Raw genomic sequence first — 24,153 nt, forward strand, 5'->3', positions numbered from 1 at the left:
AGTCAGTATCTGGTGTAACCACCATTTGCCTCATGCAGCGTGACACATCTCCTTCGCATAGAGTTGATCAAGTTGTTGATTGTGGCCTGTGGAATATTGTCCCACTCCTCTTTAATAGCTGTGCTAAGTTGCTGGATATTGGCGGGAACTGGAACATGCTGTCGTACACGTCATTCCGGAGCATACCAAACGGCCTCAATGGTTTAAATGTCTGGTGAGTATGCAAGCCATGGAAGAACTGGGACATTTCGGCTTCCAGGAATTGTGTAAAGATCCTTGTGATATGGGATCGAGCATTATCATGCTGAAACATGAAGTGAAAGCAGCGGATGAATGGCACGTCAATGGGCCTCAGGATCTCGTCACGATATCTCTGTGCATTCAAATTGCCATAGATAAAATGCTATTGTGTTTGTTGTCCGTAGCTTATGCCTTCCAATACCATTACCACACTGCCACTATGGGGCACTCTGTTCACAACGTTGACATCAGATACCGCTCACCCACATGACACCATACACGCTGGCATTTGAAACAGGGATTAATCCGTGAAGAGCACACTTCTCCAGTGGGCAAGTAGCCAGCGAAGGTGAGAATTTGCACACTGATGTTGGTTACGACGCCGAATTGCAGTCATATCAAGACCCTGGTGAGGACGACGAGCACCCAGATGAGCTTCCCTGAGACAGTTTCTGACAGTTTGCAAAGAAAATCTTCAGTTGTTTCATCAGCTGTCCGGGTGACTGGTCTCGGACGATCCCGCAGGTGAAGAACCCAGATGTGGAGATCCTGGGCTGGCATGGTTGCACGTAGTCTGCGGTTGTGAGGCCGGTTGGATGTAATGCCAAATTCTCTAAAACGACGTTGGAGGCGGCTTATGGAATAGGAATTAACACAAAATTCTCTGGCAACCGCTCTGGTGGACATTCCTGCAGTCAGCATGCCAATTGCACGATCCCTCARAACTTGGGACACCWGTGGCATTGTGTTGTGTGACAAAACTGCACATTCTAGAGTGGCCTATTATTGTCCCCAGCACAAGGTGCACCTGTGTAATGATCATGCTGTTTAATCAGCTTCTCAATATGTCACACCTGTCAGGTGGATGGCTTATCTTGGCAAAGTAGAAATGSTCACTAACAGGGATGTAAACAAATTTGTGCACAACATTTAAAAGAAATGTGCTTTTGATGCGTATGGAACATTTCTGGGATCTTTTATTTCAGTTCATGAAACATGGCAYCAACACTTTASATGTTTCTTTTATATTTGTGTTCAGTGYATATAGCTAAAGAGAACAAAGTGTAAAGATGGAGATAAGTGGATGTCTTTGCTTGAACAGTATGTCAATGTGTTTCAATAAAACAGAGTGAATCTGGCAGTAAGACTATTGTGACACTGTTGTATGTACCATCTGTCAATACTCAAGATGATGGTCCTTGCCATGTTCTGGTCACATATGCTGAAGTGCTATTGACACACATTGACCACATGTCATGAATACAACCATGCAACAGCATTGCCATTATGATGGGTCTAGTTTTGTCATTTTATCATATTAACAGTAGGTTTCGTTGATGTCTGTGTTGTGCTGCTCGGCTACTTGAGAGAGTGGTCCTGATTTAAGGCGTAGCTGAACCCTGGCTAGGTTTACCTGTAGGGGGTGCAGTTCTGTCATTRTACTGTATATTTAATAAAGGTCCATGTTGCATTGCTTGGCTACTTGAGTGAGTGGTGCTGATTTGATTTGAGGCATAGCTTTGAAGTAGCCTGGCTGGATTGTGACTGTTACAGCTGCAGTGCATCCCGATCCTGGGCCATGGCCAAGGTAATGCCAGCTGTTCCTGTCTCTCTCCAGCAACTCATTGGGGCCCCATCAGCAGGTTGGCCCAGGAGACCCAGTCACTCAGCCCACAGTCAGACCAGTTGCCTCTACACTACAGCCATGTGTCTGTGATCAGGAAGTGAGGTGTTCAGCTCCTGACCAATGATCATCACTTACACACGCGCGCACACATGAACGCCCTAAAGGCACACATGCACACACACACATATGCAGGGTTGTGTAGGTTACTTTCAAATCAAATACAATTGTATTGGTCACGTACACATATTTAGCAGATGTTATCACAGCTGCAGTGAAATGCTTATGTTTCTAGCTCCAACAGAGCAGTATATGTAACTATAAAAAACAATACACAAATCCCAAAAATAAAAAGGCTTTTTACACTGTCCCGCCAATGTGGATGGGGGCGTACAATCTCTGCTGTCTCCTGAAGTCCACGATCAACTCCTTAATTTTGTTGACATTGAGGGAGAGGTTATTTTCCTGGCACCACTCCTCGAGGGCCCTCACCTCCTTCCTGTAGGCTGTCTCATCATTGTTGGTAATCAGGGTTACCACTGGTGTGTCGTCAGCWAACWTGATGATTGAGCTGGAGACCTGCATGGCCATGAAGTCATGGGGGAACAGGGAGTACAGGGGGTGGCTGAGCACACACCCTTGTGGGGCCCTCGTATTGAGCATCAGCGTGGCGGAGGTCTTGTTGCATTCCTTCACCCCCTGGAGTCGGCCTGTCAGAAAGTCCAGGACCCCGTTGCACAGAACAGRGTTCAGACCCAGGGCCCCAAGCTTTGTGATGAGCTTGGAGGGTATTATGGTGTTAAAGACTGAGCTGTAATCGATGAACAGAATTCTTACATAGGTATTCYTCTTGTCCAGGTGGGATAGGGCAGTGTGCAGAGCGATGGCGATTGCGTCATTTATGGATCAGTTGGGGCGATATGCAAATTGTAGTGGGTCTAGGGTGTTGTGTAAGGTGGAGGTGATTTAATACTTAATAACTAGCCTCTTAAAGCACTTCATGATGGCAGAAGTGAGTACTACGGGACGATAGTCATTTAATTCAGTTRCCTTAGCTTTCTTGKGTACAGGARCAATGGTGGGCATCTAGAAGCAAGTGGGGACAACAGACTGGAATAGGGAGAGATTGAATATGTCGGGAAACACTCCAGCCAGCTGGTCTGCACATACTCTAAGGACTCGGCTTAAGCCACAAAGTTACTAGTTACAGCCTTGCGAGTGTAAACACTTTATAAATGTAATCAATTACAGTAACTAGTTACCTATCCAAAATTGTAATCAGTAAAGTAACTTTAGATTTTTTTAAGTATCTGTAATCTGATCACAATATTTTTTCTCGTAACGTAACAGATTACTGTTACAGTTGTTTTGTGAGTTACTCCCCAACCACATATACACGTGTGTACATATACATGCACACACACACACACACACACACACAATATTTTGGACATTAAATATGATGCATCTTGTCTGTCCAGTCCAGCCTGATACGACTGTAAAATGATCCATTGTTAGCATAATCAATCTGAGATCGATTAGGTGCTGAAATAAAAGGCCTGAGAGGATATGATACTTAAACAGTGTGAACAGTATACCTGTATCTTCCAATAGACAACAAAAGTATGGCAGGAAATATTGATGACTGCAGTAAATAAAAGACTCAGAGGAATATTTTATGATAAGACTCTGCATTTAATGGCATTGATTACCCATCCCTTATCTGACTAACATAACTACAGTAAGCTACTGGTGTTTCCTCGATATACTCCATTAGAAGTTATATAGACAGTAATGAGGACACCACATTTTTACTTTACCTATTAAAGAGGCTAGTTGTCATTTTTTTAGTGAGGGGATATTGTCCGTTCCCATTGCCTGAAAGGCTGACACAGATACAGTATATACATTTTAATGTGAGCAGGGATCATAAAACCTTTCACTTTTGATCAATTGAAGGAAGTGCATGCTGTCTTTTGKACGTAATTGATATTAACAGTCTGACAGTCAGTCTTTTTATTTAAATGTAGTTCATTTASCACCCACTCCAATGAAGATAGCCATCTGACCAAGTATTATACAGCCATAATGTGCTAAACTGTATGTTTTAACTTTTTTTTATATAAAATGCTGTAACAGAAACAATGGGCAAATGTCTGACAGTAATATTGCGTTATTTTATCAGATTACACCAGAATACGCATTATCAAATGTCAACTTTGYATCAGTCATTGGTGTTGTTGTTACTGTATAATGAGCAACATGCCTGAACTCTGGATGGCCTTGGCTAAATGAGCAGAGCATGCATTGTCTACTCTTCAGAGGAGAAGGGACTGTTGTACAGTYGTTTGGCTGTGCCTCAGAGGAGAGGAGAAGAGACTACAGTATTGACTGTGCCTCTGAGAGTCCCTGGGTCAAGAGCAAAGTCAAAGACATCACATCACATCACCCACTTTGGCTGGTCCTGAGAGCTGAGGGAGAATGACTGGGGAATGCCAAGGTCAACAGGAAAGCGAGCAACACAACAACATGGGCCTAACAGCCTTTTATTCCTTGTCACAGTTGCACTACATTGTTTCCCTAGAATGAGAATGGAAGCTGAAGGAACTGGTTCCATGGTCAGGCCTTAACCTCGACAGAATGAGAAGGGAGAGAGACAGAGGACTATAATCCATTTGCTGAATTCTGTAATTTGGTCGGGCTAAATTCAGTTTATTCATGTTCAGCCTATTTTTTTTCTTCTTTAACCGGCTGAATACTAAGAGGCTTTTTAGCATTATTGTGCTATTGGTGTGTTTACAGCTGAATTTACTTGTCCAGGCAGGTGGTTTGTGGCCACAATGTGTTTGGTACAATCTCTATAACATTCTCTGGGGCTGAACACTTCTGTATTCATTTCTTCTGGCAGGTTGAGGTATCTGTTAGCATTTTTTTCTTTCTCTCATTTTCTCACATTCATTCATTTGTTAAAGGACATGAAGACATTTCTTGTGCATTCAGCGGCAGAGTATATTAGTTTCTGAACGGCAACCCTGTGGATTGTTGCCCATAAGATACACAACAGCATTGACAAGGTTTTCTTTTTTTCTTTTTTTCTTTTTTTTTGACATTATACAGTAATTTAACTGCAGCCTTGGGAGACTGTATTTCAGTGCCTTCATGGTTGTACAAGCACTTGAAATATCAATAAAAATGTAGGTTAACCTTGGTCTTTTGATGTGTGGATGCATAAGGTGAAAAGCAGACTGATGAAACCGCTACAATATGTGTAGAGCTATAAAATAAGTTCTAAGGAGTGTTCATCCATACAGCCGTTGGAGTGGAGCCGTTTTACACAGATGCTCTAAAACTCACACTCCTTTAAACCCAATGTTCTGAGGATACATATCCTGCTCGTTGGTTGAACGTAGGCTATGTCTGTTTATTGAATGTCACTGTACTTTCACCTATTGTTATCACATCTCAAAAGCTTGGGAAATGACCTTCTTTGAGACGAGTCCTCTTACTGCAATCTATGTGACCCATGTGATCCCAATAACCGACGGAAACCTGAGTGTTCCAGGAGAACTAGCTAACCCCTGAACCCCCACCGTGTGACAGCACACAGAGTTAACTGTGGCATGTCAGACCTTGTGTTCCACCATTTAGCGGTGGTTGTTCCAGCCGATGTTCCACCAAGTACGTCTTGCTTACAGTACTGAGTGAGCTATGCCCTGGCTGTTTTCCCCGTGGCCTCCCTCTCGTACAGGTGCATGATGYACAGTATGGTCAATCTGTTCTGTTTTCCTGCTAGCCCTTGTTCAGTCTTTAGGGTAAGATTAGGGCAGATGGCACTCTCCTTTGTAACGCTGTGAAGCGAGTAATGCAGCATAGCAGAGCCTCTGGCCAGAGCACGGTGTTTAGGTGTGGGTCTAGCTGAGAGGAGAGGAGGAAAGAGAAGGAGGGGGGTGGGGTTCTGATAGTTCAGAGATGGGCAAGGCAAGGCAAGCGTACTTATGTGTTCGTATATCAAATAGTGCAGGCTTCCCCAACTGGCTGCCCGCCAAGTTTTCTAAAAATATGATTTTTTTATTTTTTTTTATTTTTTTTTATTATTGGACATAATAGACTGTAAAAACACAAGGAAATCAGCTCGAAGATACGTTAATTTAAGAAATCTGTTCCCAAGCATAGTAGAGAGACACGTGATCGTATACAAATGCAAGCAAGGTTTGAAATAATAATGTTTTAGTCAAACATTATATCTGTTTGGGCTTCTTGCAGTCAATTTGAATTTGTAATTATGTTCACATTTTAGTCATTTAGCAGGCACTCTTATCCAGAGCGACATACATGAGCAATTAGGGTTAAGTGCCTTGCTCAAGGGCACAACTACAGCTTTTCACCTAGTCCGCTCGGGGATTCAAACCAGTGACCAGTTACTGGCCCAACACTCTTAACCGCTAGGCTACCTGCCGACCATGTCTGTTCCAGCCCCCCGACCAGCCGCTCAAGAAAAAAAAACTGCCCACGGCTGAATCTAGTTGATGATCTCTGAAATATGGTAATGAACAAGCACATACAGTGCATTCAGAAAGTATTCAGACCCTTCCCCTTTTCCACATTTTGCTACATTACAGCCTTATTCTAAAATGGATTAAATAGAAATAAAAACCTAATCAATTTACACACCATACCCCATAAGGAAAACAGCATTTTTTTTTTTTTGCAAATGTATTAACAAAAAAAAATCAGAAATACCTTATTTACATAAGTATTCAGGCCCTTTGCTATGATACTCRAAATTGATATTCGAAACCTGTTTCCACTGATCACCCTTGAGATGTTTCTACAACTTCATTGGAGTCCACCTGTGGTAAATTCAATTGATTGGACATGATTTGGAAAGGCACACATCTGTCTATATTAGGTCCCACAGTTGATAGTGGATGTCAGAGCAAAAAACAAGCCATGAGGTCGAAGGAATTGTCCGTAGAGCTCAGAGACAGCATTGTGTCGAGGCACAGATCTGGGGAAGGGTACCAAAACATTTCTGCATCATTGAAGGTCCCCAAGAACACAGTGGCCTCCATCATTCTTAAATGTAAGAAGTTTGGAACCACCAAGACTTCCTAGAGCTGAGCAATCGGGGGAGAAGGGCCTTGGTCAGGGAGGTGACCAAGAATCCGATGGTCACTCTGACAGAGCTCCAGAGTTCCTCTGTGGAGATGGGAGAAACTTCCAGAAGGACAACCATCTCTGCAGCACTCCCCTAATCAGGCCTTTATGGTAGTGGCCAGACGGAAGCCACTCCTCAGTAAAAGGCACATGACAGCCCACTTGTAGTTTGCCAAAAGGCACCTAAAGGACTCAGACCATGAGGAACAAGATTCTCTGGTCTGATGAAACAAGATTGAACTCTTTGGCCTGAATTCCAAGCGTCACATTTAGCGGAAACCTGTCACCATCCCTATGGTGAAGCATGTTGGTGGCAGCATCATGCTGTGGAGATGTTTTTCAGTGGCAGGGACTGGGAGACTAGTCAGGATCGAGGCAAAGATGAACTGAGCAAAGTACAGAGAGATCCTTGAAAACCTGTTCCAGAGCGCTCAGGACCTCAGACCGGGGCGAAGTTTCACCTTCCAACAGGACAACGACCTTCAGCACACAGCCAAGAAAAGGCAGGAGTGGCTTTGGGACAAGTCTCTGAATGTTCTTGAGTGGCCCAGCCAGAGCCCAGACTTGAACCCGATCGAACATCCCTGGAGAACCCTGAAAATAGCTGTGCAGTGACGCTCCCCATCCAACTTGACAGTGCTTGAGAGGGTCTGCAGGGAAGAATGGGAGAAACTCCCCAAATACAGGTGAACCAAGCTTGTAGCGTCATACCTAAGAAGGTGTTTCAACAAAGTACTGAGTAAAGGGTCTGAATACTTATGTAAATGTGATATTTCTGTTTAATTTTTTAAAATAAATTAGCMAMAAAAWKWWWWTTWACTGTTTTTGCTTTGTCATTATGGGGTATTGTGTGTAGAAAACAATTTAATCCATTTTAGAATAAGGCTGTAACGTAACAAAATGTGGAAAAAGTCAAGGGGTCGGAATAGTTTCCAAATGCAATGTAGGTGAAAGCATGATGATGAAGACATGAGCGGGTTTGGCAGACATGGTATGAAAGCTGGTTGTAATTCTGACTGAATTTATCAACCGTTTATACATGATWTCCTTAGGTGAAGTACGTGAAACCCATTTTGAGGAAATCAATGTTCCTCCTCCTGTACAACAAGTCAGGCAGTCTTTTCCTGCCTTCATCCTTATCACATTTGTGACATACAGTACTGTGAATAAAAGTGACTGGCATCTCTAACTCATCCAAGATTGGATTGAAGCTGTGGAGGAGGAATCTCTCTGATTGTCTATTGTCAGTACACACAGTAGCTCTCCTAACATACATTTATTTATGGATATTAGTGTGATATAAGGAGCCTTCTTGTCTTGCCATCCCCAGGGGTCATCAGGACAGCGCTATCCAACATGGACAGAGAGGCCAGGGAGCGCTACTCTGTGGTGGTCCAAGCCAAAGACATGGCCGGCTCGGTGGGTGGGTTGTCAGGCTCCACCACCATCAATGTCACTCTGACAGACGTCAACGACAATCCTCCCAAATTCCCCCAGAGTATGTACACAGACATCTGTTTGTTTGTTTTTCTACCTCACTGTTTGTCCTTAGATATTCATTCTCTACTGTAATAAAACATAGGATTTAAACAGCACTATATCGAATGCTATATAGGTTTTCTAACACTACGATGTTTGTACTGTAAGTAATGCACCATAGAAATAGAATCTTAGAATCAGTGATTTCTGTATACTGCACAGCCAAATGTTACTTTTAAATAAAACTCCTCAAGGTGCATCTTATAGTAGATGTTTTGCTAATGCAGGGGTGGCTGTAAGTGATACAAACATGATGTAGTGTGCAGATGATTGTTGAGTTGCAAGCAGACAGGAAATGTGATTAATTGACCCATTTATTCACATTTACATCTTGATGGTATGCATGAACAGTAGGCTAATTACTTCTCCATCTAGTCATAAATGCTTTATCATTCATGCCAAGATAATAACTTCTTGCTTATTCATGTGCTCATCCCATTACAGAAAACTACCAGCTGTACGTTCCAGAGTCTGCTCAGATTGGAAAAGCTGTGGGTAAAATCAAAGCCACCGATGAAGATTTGGGCGTCAATGCAGAGATGAGGTACAGCATAACCAATGCAGAGGGGAAAGCCATGTTCTCCATCACTACAGACACTGACCAGAAGGAAGGCATCATATCACTAAGACAGGTACTGTTGAGATGCACACATTCATTTTCCAGCTAAAWTTAAACCATCTGTGGTTGTGCTTTATGTTACAGTTCTGTTGGTGTTTACTGAGAAACCACAAGGTAATATGGTAATTATACATACTAATTACCTAATAAATATGCCTTTTATTTATTTGGGATTAATTAAAAGAAGTAGTACCATTACATACCCTTAGGCCACACTAATGCTAATTGTGTTAATACTATGAGTAAGTACCCATTGTTACCACATAGGCTGTTCTCTCAAATACCAACGGAAGCAGGACCGGGAAAAAAGCACGGCTTTAAAAAGAGGATTGATTGTCGGTTTCCTCCGCAGCCTTTGAACTATGAGAAGAGGAAAGTCCACACGCTTCACATAGAGGGAGTGAACACTCACCTGGATTCCCGCTTCTCCCACCTGGGCCCCTTCAAAGACACCACCACTCTCCGGATCATCGTCGGAGACGTGGACGAGCCGCCTGTCTTCTCCATGGACTATTACATCATGGACGTGTACGAGAACTCCCCTGTGGGAACAGAGGTCGGCACAGTGACGGCTCAGGACCCTGACAGTACCAAAAGCCCTATAAGGTAAAGGACATGCGTGGGGCGGCCATTTTGTTGGACTCCAAAACACCATCACAAGATTCAAAGCTTCGACCTTTGCATGTTGAAAGTCAGATGTTTTTTTGATATTCAATTCAAACAACTTTATTTCATTCATTCTATTTTAATTGTTCTCTCTCCTACATGTAGGTATTTTGTAGACCACAGTGAAGAGGAGCAGGTGTATTTCACCATTAGTGTGAATAACGGGGTGATTAAGACCACCCGGAGTCTGGACAGAGAGGATGTGGCCTGGCACAACATCACTGTGATGGCATCAGAGGTTGGTAAGTAACATAACACACAGCGGAGGATCCTTATCTAGGAGTCATCTTACCTTAAAATCATTTTGCTTTTAAATAACGATTACTTTATTATGACTTTCAACATGGAGGATACAATATGCTTATGACACTGCATGAATGCATTAGCGATGTCACTTTAATCATATGTATCAACATTAAACACATGGCTCTCGGAAATTAACAGCCAGCAGTGCATTGTGGGATTGATGCGGGGCTGCATGTGTAACATCCCAGTGTGATGCTGAAGGTGGTCGAGTCAATCAATTCTTCTTCTCCCTCTCTTTTTCCACTGACGCTTATCTAAGCAATTACTCTTTCCTTTACCCTTTTCTGCACAATAGTGTTCAGCTAATGGACTGAACTAGCCATCGATAAATGCCAGCCGACGCTGTGCTGATTGTGTTAAGTCACCTTAATTAATGGGAAAACCAGTCTGCACCTTTCTGGAGATTGGTGTGTGTTAATGAGGGATTCATGACATACATAAACACTATACATATAGTGCATAGTGTATATTAGCAAAGTGTCACTTGTAATGTCCTGTGCTGTGTGCTAGCTATATGTATATTAAGTGAGACAAACTACTGTGCAACCACACAGCATGTCTCTGTTACATTCTGCCTACTGCTGTAGCTTGGGGTTAGTACGTCTCCTGTCATGACTCTAGTTGTTGGTTGGTGGTCGTTGTGGCTGTAATTTATGCATGTGTGAAATGGGAAAATATGATTTATGTATCCCACGTTTAATAGGAACATGATTTCTCTGTGCATCGTCAGGGAGTGTAGTGTGCTGCCAGGCAGCAGGAGTTTAGTTGAGTGACCGGGTCACCTTTCAAAGAGAATTTACACTTCACCTGGCAACATGGCCAACCTCAGGAGACAGACTAACATGAGATATACAAATGGATGGAGGCTCAGTGGGGATGTGACCTTAATTGACGGAGAGATACTCTGAGAGAAAAAAGGGATGTACAGTACATCACTATGAGTGCTTGTCATGAACCCTGGACAGAACAATATATAGGCCTATAACAATGTCTTGAAAATGCTATGCCATGGCTTGGGACATTGTTTATTTATTTTTCCATTTGTTTTCGTATTTATTATGGATCCCCATTAGCTGGTGCCAAGACAGCAGCTACTCTTCCTGGGGTCCAGCAACAATTAAGGCAGTAATTGACATAGGGGGGTAAAAGATAAAATATAAAAGTGTTCTATTTAATTCCATGGTTTTATACATGTTGATCTTTGTTTGTTTGTTTGTTATTTTCAGACAATCCCAGTCTCATCAGCCATGTTCCTGTAACAATCCAGGTGCTGGATGTAAATGACAATGCTCCCTACATAGCAAGAGACGATGAAATCATTGTGTGTGAAAGCTCCAGGGCAGGACAGGTGAGTATCTTTCACTTTCACCTCCCTCTTTCCTGCTCTTTTCCACTTTACTCCCTCTCTCTTCCACCTTATCTCCCATGAACTTATATTCTCCCTTATTCAACTATGTTGTCTTTTAAAACCTCTTATCACACACACACACACACACACACCCACACGACCACCACACACACAACACACACACACACACACACAACACACACACACACACACACACAACACACACACACACACACACACACACACACACACACACACACACACACAAACCCTCTCTGCCTTTATTGTGTGTTTGACACCATCAGGAATGGATTTATCTGTGGTGCTGCAGACTTTTGCAGCCTCTTGAACCTATAAATTATTCAGCATGTACCAATGTCTCCACAAGCAGATAGGAGCTGCATTAAGCGCAACAGAGACGGATTGCAGAAAATGTTTATCATCTCTCATTCAAATTTGGCCCGTGTCCAGCCAACCACGACTGCTCAGATTCATATCGCAATAGCATTCTCTCTTCATATTTTCCCCCATTGAATGAAGATTACTAGACAGACTGCAGCATATAATCAGTTAGCTGGCTAAAGGCGACAGATGATGCATGCTCAGATGACATGTCGAGGGGCTTTCAAACACTGCAACAAATTACAGTAACTTCAACGATCTTTCAGAGAATTTGACTTGATTTATAGTAAAATGTGCTGTTATGTTCATCGAAAGGAAAGAAATTATAATTTTGTTTAGAACTAGTTGTTTTGTTAGGGAGACATACAATGATTCATATTCATATAGCCTCTTGACAGCTAATTCTATATTTCTATGGATTCCTGTATTACTGTACGCTACCACAAGTTCAGGAATGTCTCTTATAGACTGACAATGCTATAGCACGTTAGAGTGTGTAGGTAGCCAGGTTAGGATCCACTATAATTGGTGCATTGTCCATATGATAATTTTTTACTCTCAGCCGGTAGAAGTCAACTTCCTTCAATGAGCTGACAAAATATCAGGAACAGTGCTCTTGGAGACAGGTCATATCCACCACCTCTGATCTACACTTCTGGCTGGAACAAGGCTGCATGTGAAATAATGGCACATGTCCTCATGGAATGGCAAACAGAAAGGGAAGGAGGAAAAACACATGTACTGATCGATAGTCATTACTATAATATAATAAGAATAAGAATAATAATGGGCAGTGACTTTCTTGACTTATTCCTATTATATTTAGCTCATAATAGAGCAAAAGGCCTCTATACAAGCAGTACATGATGTACTGTATACTGTAGATACATACATGTGACGTAAAACGTTTTTCACACCCATTTTCCTCGCCCTCTCATCCCCTCACTCCTCTCCCTCCTCTCTGACAGGTGATCCAGACAGTGAGGCCATCAGACATGGATAACTTTGCAAATGGACGCTTCTCCTTTGCTCTGCCAAGTGATCTTCCAGTCAATCCTAACTTCACTTTGAAGGATAACGAAGGTAGGCTGGTGACTGTGGCTTTCTGTGGCAATTTAAAAATGTACACTGCATTTTGTTGAACCGCCACAAAGGATATGTGTGTGGACAGATATTTGTGGCAGATACTCTGGATTGTCATTGCTAACACAATCATATCTAGTGGTGTTTGTTGTCAAACAGTTACCCCCATTTACACTTTCTCCTCCCTGGAGACGTTTTAATATCAAATGGAAGGACCTGCAGTTGTGTTTCCTTGGTAACAGCCAATGTTTGTTTTTTTATCTCTTCCTCATTTTAGCTTAAGGCTCCTTGGCTGAATTCAGAGAGAACACTGTTATGTTATTTTTTCCTTGTCTGAAAACCCAATTGCTCCTTTGGCAGATCAGGGAGAATCTCGAGATTAAGGTAGACTTCCAAGACGGATCACAGCAATCAGGATGATGCCAGACAGAGGAAGTGAGCTTCCACTGAGTTTTGTATCAGTGCTCTGTGTTCTTTGTGGTGGTGTAGCCTAGTACTTGGTTTTTATCTCCTCCCCAAATGGCTCTATTTTCCCTCAGGCGCTTGTTCAGTGAAACCACATTTCCACTGAAGTGTCATGAGGCCTATGTTTACACATACAGGAGCACCAGGTAGTACTCCTCGGATAGAGCTAAAGGGAACACAGCTGCTTCAGTGCACTGATTGGGTGGAAGTAGGATACATTAGCTCCCTCAGGCTGTGTGGAATCGTTGCCCTCAGAACAACCTCAATTCGTTGGGGCATGGACTCTACAAGGTGTCAAAAGCGTTCCACAAGGATGTTGGCTCATGTTGACTCCAATGCTTCCCACAGTTGTGTCAAGTTAGCTGGATGTCCTTTGGGTGGTGGACCATTCTTGATAGACACAGGAAACTGTTGAGCATGAAAAACCCAGCAGCGTTGCAGTTCTTGACACAAACCGGTGCACCTGTCACCTACTACCATACCCCGTGCAAAGGCACCTAAATCTTTTGTCTTGCCCATTTACCTTCTGAATGGCAAACATACACAATCCATGTTTCAACAGTCTCAATACTTAAAAATCCTCCTTTAACCAGTTTCTTCCTCTTCATCTATACTGATTGAAGTGGATTTAACAAGTGACATCAATAAAGGATCATAGCTTTCACCTGGATTCACCTGATCAGTCTATGTCATGGAAAGAGCAGATGTCCTTAATGTTTTGTGTACTCGGTGTGCTGTGGTACTATCTGGACGATTTCCTGCTGTTCACCAGCTGATAGACATTATTTATTTAGCCAGAAATGCCTTGTGAATGCAGTAGCATCTTACAGACATACAGCAGCTTACTCTCCAGTGAGGTGGTGTTAGAGAGAGAGATAATTATCTCTGATATTCTCTGCTGTAATCATAATAATTTGGAGGAAGAAAAAATCTTGGAGGTGGCTTTATATTCTATTGTCTCCCAAGTGGAGGATGAATGAGAGATATTGTCTCTTTCTTGTTTACCTGTTTCCTTGCGGTGGGCAAAGAGATAAAGTAATGAATTTTGACTTGAAGCCTTTGGGCCAGGGCCTCTGCATGCTAATTGGAATCCTATGTAAATGAACGCTTCCTCCTATGCACCTTCCCATGGGCTCGCTCTGTTGGAATACATTTGTTGATATCCCGAATGATGCAAGGGTTGACCCCCCCCCCCCCCCCMCCTCTCTTCTCCTGTCTCTTACCATCCCAAGTGACATGCTTTATCATGGCTCTGTGTTCCTGGGGGAAAATGAATCTGCATTGTGAAAACGCGGGCCGTGATTGTGCATACAAATGCATGGCTCTGGGCCGTGAAAATGGAAAATCTGCTGGAGCCTCTTCAGAATGAGAAATGCTGTCGCAGCAGCTGTGCTGGCCTGGATAGAGTACTTTTGGCAAGTGTTAATAAAGCCTGAAGAGGCACTCGCTATCTGTTCCCAGTCCTTTCTTATAGATAGCAGCGGGAATGAGTGGAGAACTATGGGCATCCTCTGCAATGTTGGAGAACACTCCTCATATCTCAGGGAAAGGTTGTGCTGGTTTTCTGTATTTTTCTGTTCTCTGTTGTTGCGAATGTGATTTCAGAAGTAAAAACAGGTCATGGCCAGTTCCTTTAAATGGTGTATTTTGGGAAAGTATATCAAAGGATAACCTAAATATATACAAATGTATATAATACACACTGAGTGTACCAAACATTAGGAGCACCTTCCGAATATTGAGTTGCACCCCCCTTTGCCCTCAGAACAGCCTCATTTTGTCAGGGCATGGACTCTACAAGGTGTCCAAAGTGTTCCACAAGGATGCTGGCTCATGTTGACTCCAATGCTTCCCACAGTTGTGTCAACCAGCAGCATACCACCCTGCATACCACTGCTGGCTTGCTTCTGAAGCTAAGCAGGCTTGGTCCTGGTCAGTCCCTGGATGGGAGACCTGATGCTGCTGGAAGTGGTGTTGGAGGGCCAGTAGGAGGCACTCTTTCTTCTGGTCTAAAAAAAATATCCCAATACCCTGGGGCAGTGATTGGTGACACTTCCCTGTGTAGGGTGCCATCTTTTGGATGGGATGTTAAACGGGTGTCCTGACTCTCTGAGGTCATTAAAGATCCCATGGCACTTATTGTAAGAGTAGGGGTGATAACCCTGGTGTCCTGGCTAAATTCCCAATGGCTCATTCATCCCTCTCCCCCTAACCATTCCCCAGATTGTTGCTGTGAATGTGTTCTCAGTCAGTACCTGGTAAAATAATGGATAAATAAAAAAGTTGGTTAGATTTGGGTCCTTTGGGTGGTGGACCATTCTGAGTGTGAAAAACCCAGAAGCCTTTTGGTTATTGACACAAACCAGTGCGCCTGGCACCTACTGCCATACCCTGTTCAAAGGCAGTTCAGTCTTTTGTCTCGCCCATTCACCATCTGAATGGCAGACATACACAATCCATGTCTCAAAAGTCTCAAGGCTTGAAAAATCTTTCTTTAACCTGTCTTCTCCTCTTCATCTACACTGATTGAAGTGGATTTAACAAGTGACATCAATAAGGGATCAAAGCTTTCACCTGGATTCACCTGGTCAGTCTGTCATGGAAAGAGCAGGTGTTCTTAATGTTTTGTACACTCAGTGTGGAATAGAATGTATCATATTACCCAATTTCTTTAATGAATCTAAAGAAAATACGTGCTCCGTTTGTGTTGTTCTTTGGATTTAACGGAAAAATACTCTGCATTTGGAGTCATGTCTGTATCAAGTCTTATAGAGGCTTTTTGTCAATACAATACATCCAGTGTATTTTCAACCTCATGTCATTCCACTCCAGACAACACTGCCAGCATCGTGGCACGGAGGCGTCAGTTCAGCCAGGCGGAGCAGGATCTCTACCAGCTTCCTGTGGTTGTCAGGGACGGGGGGGAGCCCATCCTGAGCAGCACCTCCACCCTGACCCTCCGAGTGTGTGTCTGCCAGAGAGGAGGTAGCAGCAGTAGCAGCAGCAACAGGGTGAGGGCCTGCCAAGTCCCGGCCTTCCTCTCCACAGCTGGCCTGAGCACCGGGGCCTTTATCGCAATTCTGCTTTGCATCATCATCCTGCTGGGTAAGAGACAAGAGAAGTCGAAGGAGGTGGGAGGTAGGGGGCACGTGGAGGAGTGGAGATGGGAGAGAGAAAGAGAGGGAGGGAGAGAAAGAGAGAGACAGAGACAGTGAGAGAGAGGAGGCTCTATCTTGCCTAGAGGTAGAAATAATGAAAGGCTTCACACCAGCTGAAGGAGTACCTCTGGCTGATTTGTTTCCTGCAGCAGAAGGCCACAAGTCCACTCTCAAATCTCTTTGCAGGTCGTTGCCATCAGAGAATCAGGTGTGTGTTTTGAACCTTTAGACTGGTGCAGTGTAATGACATATTGTAAGTTGCTGTGGTCTTGTCCCCTCTCCTCTGACATGTCCTGTACTGTAGCCATCGTGGTGCTATTTGTCCTCCTGCGGAGCAAAAAGGGCAAGAAGGAGCCGTTGATCATCTCTGAGGAGGACATCCGGGAGAACGTGGTCACCTACGATGATGAGGGCGGTGGCGAGGAGGATACGGAGGCGTTTGACATTGCAGCGCTGCGGAACCCCGCCGGGGCAGAACAGAGGAGGCTGCGGCGGGAGGTAAGGTCTGGGGAGGAGGGGTGGCTGGTGGCCTGCGGGCCCCAGAGCCCSTCCCTTGTGCTGCTCGACACAGAGGACATGCACCACGTCATCAGACAGAGAGTAGTAGACGCTGACAAGGACACCAGCGGACCGCCCTATGACTCCCTCCAGACGTATGCGTATGAGGGCTGCGGCTCTCCCACGGGGTCAGTCAGCTCTCTGGGGCTGGCCCAGGTCCTGCCCCCTGAACTCAGCTACAGTGAACTGGAGGACTGGGAGCCGGAGGGCCACATGCAGGCCAGACTGTTTGGGACAGAACTCTCTGAGACAGAACAGACCATAACCCCCTAATGTAAAACATCTCTCCTCTTCTAACCAGTTTAAGGTTAACCTAGCGATACAAAGCTATTTGAGTTGTACAACTTGTTCCTTTTTGGTGTGGAATTGACTGTCATTTAACACTGGTCTCTGTCAAGTGGAGTGGAGGAAACTATTGAATTTTTTTTAGAAAAACAAATCATGAAGTTGATATAAAAAAAAACGATTTTCCCAAGTGTATATTTTTATTGATGAATAAAGTGCAGTGATTTCAGATAAGTGAATTTACGTGCAAGTCTTGTGTCATATTGTATAATGTGTCTGGTCCCATAGGAGTCTCCTTAGTACCGTTGTGATAAGTATCTGGGTCAGTATTCATAAAGCAACTCAGAGTAGGAGTGCTGATCTTTGATCACGTCCTCTCTGTCCGTATGATTGTTGTCATTATGATCTAAAAGGCAAAACTGATTCTAGATCAGCACTCCAACTCTGAGACGCTTTATGAATACGGACCCTGTTCTTATCATTATGCTTGCTGACCCCACAGTCTTGAAGTATTACAGTAACCTTCCAAGGTCTTTCAACTCTTTCTTAAGTTAACCAATATAAATTTGTGTACGAGAAGAAAAACTACATCACAGGAGCAGATMAACTTTTAATTGGGAAACAACACAATTCTATGGATGATAATTGGATCCAAATGCTTTGGTGTACAGCTTTTTATTTTGGCGCTGGGATTTATAAACCAGTTGTGAAACGGTCTTGTTTCCTGCTCAGACTTGATCAATTCCCACGAGAGCCCGGCTCCATAAATAAAGGAACAATAAACCGTTCCTTAATGTCTTTATAATAACAGGCGATGAGGGGAATCTCATTTGAATTACAGACCATATTAATCAATGTTTAACTTTCTGATGATACACATGAAACAGGAAGAATGATCATCAAGTCAGAGCTCATCCATTTACTCACACCATGTCTTATATATCCTATTGAAATGATAACATGTGACTCCCATGTCTATCACGTCTTTGAACATGACAGTACAGCCATACAGTCCATAACACCATTCCACACCCACCTACAATAATACACGTACAATATATGCTGCATTGCAAACATTCTTATTGTGCCACTTATTCACAGCAAGGTAATTAGGGGAGATGTGTGTGTACTTATTCCTTTTTGAAAACAACTGTGACCCCAACATAGATAATCATTTTGTTGCCATAGTGGTGGTGAAATGATGAATAATGCATTACTATATAATTGCATTCTATCAGAGAAGGATGTTTAAAGGCTATGGAGGGTAAATAGCATCTCTGCGGCCACCAYCACAAATTTGATTACTTACGTCCCACAAAGGAAAAAGGAAACTCACCCAATGAACTGTTATGACAATTTTGTTTTAAAGTTTGTTTTAGAGCCAATGATAAAAGGAAAATCCTGGTAAGTCCCAGTGAATATATTCAAATACATCCTGTATCTCAGTGTTATCTGATGCTATATACTCCCTCATGAATGAATGATTGTATTAATTTGGCCATTGAAAATACATACAGCTGTTACAGTTAGAGACTACATTACATGTAGGCTACACAATAGTTGTCATCGATTGGATGTTGGTGTGTTATCATTCAATATCGAGGAGAAACAAAACAAATAGTGTAGCTACATGTAAAAAGCATAGCTATGTTTTATTTCAGTATGTCCATCCATCCCAATGAAGATAGTAGAATGAAGCCCCCATACCAGGCATCTACTGTACCCTCTCTCCGTAAAACATGAAAGCGGACTGTGTGATTTGGACTTAACAACCAATGCTAATGCTAATCTTAATTATCATTCAAGATACTGAGATTTAGGAAGTGAACATACTTATTGCAGGAAAGAATGTACTTTTGCTCTTTTTCATCTTGCACAATTCCATTTAGACTTGAGATCCAGCTTCCCTGCCATACTACAGCTCTAGTGGCTGTTTCATAAGCTCCAATCAGTATAAAAGTATCCATTCTTTTAATAGGCCTACTGTTAAATAATTAATGTAGAAAAGAAAATCTTAAGCCAAAACAAATGTTTAGCTTGATAAAGGCAAGGTGTTATAAATCCTATAAAAATTCACTTCTGCATTGAACAGAACTTGTCATTGTTGCCACAAGCTTAAAATAGTCAGGGTTTCTGAGTTTGTTTACCTAGGGGAATTTAGAAATGTATACTGCTTTACAGCACCTGTCACTTTACCTCCCTCTCTCTCATAAGACTAGCTACTGTTGCTCCTGAATCCTGTCTGGCTGGAAAAATATGAAGAATTTCTATCATTTTCTTTCAGACTGCGCTGTACACTGTAGCTACACACCCTCCTATTGTGCAAAATTGATTAGACGTGCTAATAGCTACAAAGGTAGACCGTAAACGAATGCAGAATGTCACATGGCGTTTGATCCCCCTCTGCATAAATAGTTGGGGGAATCAAACAGTGATGAGCTGTTCTACTACACAGACCAGGGCCGGTGTGCTGTAATTTCCCATGCTGCGTTTGACAGCTACGGCGGTACAAGAGCTAAGGCATAGACATTCTCCATGCTCTGATAGACATGACTGCTGGTATCAGACATAATTAACTACATAATTGGCCATCATTATTGATGGATGAGAGGGAAACACTATCCTTCTCTGGAGATACAGGGGTGGTCACTGTGTCTTGGGGAATGTTGTGTTTCTCCATCATTTTGTTGAACAACTGACAAAACCACCTGAAAAGATATGGTATATTAAGCTGTAATTCATGAAAATTAACATCTATAATTATCATGGCTTTCTATGATCTAATAAGACACACCTACGTGGAATGATTGTGTTCCTAACCGAATACAGTGGTGGAAACTATGCGGCAGGTAGTCTAGCGGGAGCGTTGGGCCAGTAACTGAAAGGTTGCTGGTCTAACTAGGTGAAAAATCCTTTGATGTGCCCTTGAACAAGGCACTTAATCCTAATTGTTCCTGTTTCGTCTGCTAAATAACTAAAATGTACAAATGCAAAATTAAATAATTGGGTCTGGCCCACCATTCCAGACAAAATCTGTTGCTGTTACATGTTGACTCTGCCATGCCATCAGTCTTCAGCGAGGTAATTCATTTGAGGATTGTTTGTATTCCAACCGTCATACTCAATCTGTGAATTCCATTCATCAACACCCACTTTCCTTTCCCCATCATATGGAATACCCTGGGGTGGGCTGTTTGAAGCACAAATGGACCTCATGATCTTGACAAGTTTGACACCGCAGTAAACCTTTGCAAAATCCTCACACATCCCTAAGGCACCCTGGCTGAGGAAAACATCTATCGATACCATAAACACCATCTGGGTGGGCAAGATGTTTCTGCTGTATACATATTTTCAACGATCAAAGTAGAATGTACGGCAGTGCAGAAAAGTATACGAGCCACTAAGATGTACTATACGGGATGTGCACAATTTTATCTCACATAATTAAATATTTTTGCAGCAGCGTGTGCAGTCAGGCATCCTATTAGTGCTATTTCTCATGCTCAACTTCTCCAATGGAGTTATTGCAGATCTAGGTGAGAGCAATAGTTCAAATGATCTGCACATTGTTGATTACAGGGAATCCTTAGGTAGGAGTAGCCTTCTCTGAGGGGGCTTTGGCTCTTTGATATGGAAGCGAGTGCACTGTGCAGGGTTTCCTGCTGCTTGGCCTGAACACAGACAGACACAGGTTGCAGTCTGGGGAGAAATCAGAAGGATTACTCTCTGGCTTGTCTCCACACTAGGTGAGGAGGGAGGAGGGAGGGAGGGAGGGAGGGAGGGAGGGAGGGAGGGAGGGAGGGAGGGAGGGAGGGAGGGAGGGAGGGAGGAGGGAGGGAGGAGGGAGGGAGGAGGGAGGAGTCACGTGGTTCAGACAGGATGCTGGTGGACTCTTTGATGGAGACTGACGCTATGGCCAGAAGACGGCACCTGTCCAGCCCCAGTCCTGTGTGGCTCAGTTGGTAGAGCATGGCACTTACAACGCCAAGATTGTGGGTTAGCTTCCCGTGAGGGACCAGTACGAGCAAATACGAAAATTGATGGAATCACTACTGTAAGTTGCTCCGGATAAGAGTGTCTGCAAAAGTATTATAAATAAATGTTTAAAAAAATAAAATAATGGAGAGATCAACATGGGATACATCACAATAGCAGGCTCAGAGATACATCACAATAGCAGGCTCAGGGATACATCACAATAGCAGGCTCAGAGATACATCACAATAGCAGGCTCAGGATACATCACAATAGCAGGCTCAGAGTACATCACAATAGCAGGCTCAGGGATACATCACAATAGCAGGCTCAGAGATACATCACAATAGCAGGCTCAGAGATACATCACAATAGCAGGCTCAAGATAACATCACAATAGCAGGCTCAGGGATACATCACATAGCAGGCTCAGGATACATCACAATAGCACGCTCAGAGATACATCACAATAGCAGGCTCAGAGATACATCACAATAGCAGGCTCAGAGATACATCACAATAGCAGGCTCAGGGATACATCACAATAGCAGCATCAAGGATACATCACAATAGCAGGCTCAGAGATACATCACAATAGCAGGCTCAGAGATACATCACAATAGCAGGCTCAGGGATACATCACAATAGCAGGCTCAGAGATACATCACAATAGTAGCATCAGGATACATCACAATAGCAGCTCAGAGATACATCACAATAGTAGCATCAAGGAATACATCACAATAGCAGGCTCAGAGAACATCACAATAGCAGGCTCAGGGGATACATCACAATAGCAGGCTCAGGATACATCACAATAGCAGCATCAGGGATACATCACAAAAAAGCAGCATCAAGGATACATCACAATAGCAGCCTCAGGGATACATCACAAATAGCAGCCTCAGGGATACATCACAATAGCAGGCTCAGAGATACATCACAATAGCAGGCTCATGGATACATCACAATAGCAGGCTCAGGATACATCACAATAGCAGCCTCAGGGATGCATCACAATAGCTCAGGGATACATCACAATAGCAGGCTCAGGGATACATCACAAATAGCAGGCTCAGAGATACATCACAATAGGCCCAGGGATACATCACAATAGCAGCATCAAGGATACATCACAATAGCACGCTCAGGGATACATCACAATAGCAGGCACAGGTATATATCTCCCTAAAACACTTCTGCGAGCAGGCCTTTCTAATCGACCTGGCCCGGGTACCCTGGAAGGATATTGACCTCATCCCGTCAGTTGAGGAGATCCTGGTCATTCTTTAAATGTTACTTCCTCACCATATTAGACAAGCATGCTCCGTTCAAAAAATGCAAACCAAAAACAGATATAGCCCTTGGTTCACTCCAGACCTGACTGCCCTCGACCAGCACAAAAAACATCCTGTGGCGAACTGCATATGCATCGAAGAGCCCCCGCGATATGCAACTGTTCAGGGAAGTCAGGAGAACCCATACACGCAGTCAGTCAGGAAAGCAAAGGCCAGCTTTTTCAAGCAGAAATTCGCATCCTGTAGCTCTAACTCCAAAGTTCTGGGATACTGTAAAGTCCATGGAGAACAAGAGCACCTCTCTCCCAGCTGCCCACTGCACTGAGGCTAGGTAACACGGTCACCACCGATAAATCCGTGATAATCGAAGACTTCAACAAGCATTTCTCAATGGCTGGCCATGCCTTCCTCCTGGCGACTCCAACCTTGGCCAACAGCCCCGCCCCCCCCGCTGCTACTCGCCCAAGCCTCCCCAGCTTCTCCTTTACCCAAATCCAGATAGCAGATGTTCTGAAAGAGCTGGAAAAACCTGGACCCATACAAATCAGCTGGGCTTGACAATCTGGACCCCCTATTTCTGAAACTGTCCGCCGCCATTGTCGCACCCCCTATTACCAGCCTGTTCAACCTCTCCTTCGTATCATCTGAGATCCCCAAGGATTGGAAAGCTGCCGCGGTCATCCCCCTCTTCAAAGGGGGAGACACCCTGGACACCAAAATGTTACAGACCTATATCCATCCTGCCCTGCCTATCTAAGGTCTTCGAAAGCCAAGTCAAACAAACAGATCACTGACCATCTCGAATCCCACCGTACCTTCTCCGCTGTGCAATCCGGTTTCCGAGCCGGTCACGGGTGCACCTCAGCCACGCTCAAGGTACTAAACGACATCATAACCGCCATCGATAAAAGACATTACTGTGCAGCCGTCTTCATCGACCTGGCCAAGGCTTTCGACTCTGTCAATCACCATTTCTTATCGGCAGACTCAGTAGCCTCGGTTTTTCTAATGACTGCCTTGCCTGGTTCACCAACTACTTTGCAGACAGAGTTCAGTGTGTCAAATCGGAGGGCATGTTGTCCGGTCCTCTGGCAGTCTCTATGGGTGTACCACAGGGTTCAATCTTCGGGCCGACTCTTTTCTCTGTATACATCAATGATGTTGCTCTTGCTGCGGGCGATTCCCTGATCCACCTCTACGCAGGACGACCATTCTATATACTTCGGCCCTTCCTTGGACACTGTGCTATCTAACCTCCAAACGAGTTCAATGCCAATACAACACTCCTTCCGTGGCCTCCAACTGCTCTTAACGCTAGTAAAACCAAATGCATGCTTTTCAACCGTTCGCTGCCTGCACTCGTCACGCCCCCCGACTAGCATCACCACCCTGGACGGTTTCCGACCTAGAATATGTGGACATCTATA

The 24,153-nt window shown here is 43.7% G+C and overlaps 1 protein-coding gene across 3 annotated transcripts in view; it reads left to right on the forward strand.

The window, feature by feature from the left end:
- cdh18a (cadherin 18, type 2a) overlaps positions 1-17,689 on the forward strand; it is a 69,159-nt gene extending 51,470 nt beyond the window's left edge. For all 3 annotated transcript variants that reach the window (XM_023976725.2, XM_023976723.2, XM_023976724.2), the window contains exons 5-12: positions 8,352-8,519; positions 9,005-9,192; positions 9,532-9,785; positions 9,951-10,087; positions 11,378-11,499; positions 12,870-12,984; positions 16,282-16,554; positions 16,912-17,689. In XM_023976725.2, the coding sequence (XP_023832493.1) occupies positions 8,352-8,519; positions 9,005-9,192; positions 9,532-9,785; positions 9,951-10,087; positions 11,378-11,499; positions 12,870-12,984; positions 16,282-16,554; positions 16,912-17,438 (1,784 nt within the window). In that variant the 3' untranslated portion in view covers positions 17,439-17,689. The remainder of the gene's footprint in view (positions 1-8,351; positions 8,520-9,004; positions 9,193-9,531; positions 9,786-9,950; positions 10,088-11,377; positions 11,500-12,869; positions 12,985-16,281; positions 16,555-16,911) is intronic.
- Positions 17,690-24,153: the final 6,464 nt, after the last annotated feature.

This window comes from Salvelinus sp. IW2-2015, linkage group LG32, assembly GCF_002910315.2.
Source record: "Salvelinus sp. IW2-2015 linkage group LG32, ASM291031v2, whole genome shotgun sequence".
NCBI lineage: Eukaryota > Metazoa > Chordata > Actinopteri > Salmoniformes > Salmonidae > Salvelinus > Salvelinus sp. IW2-2015.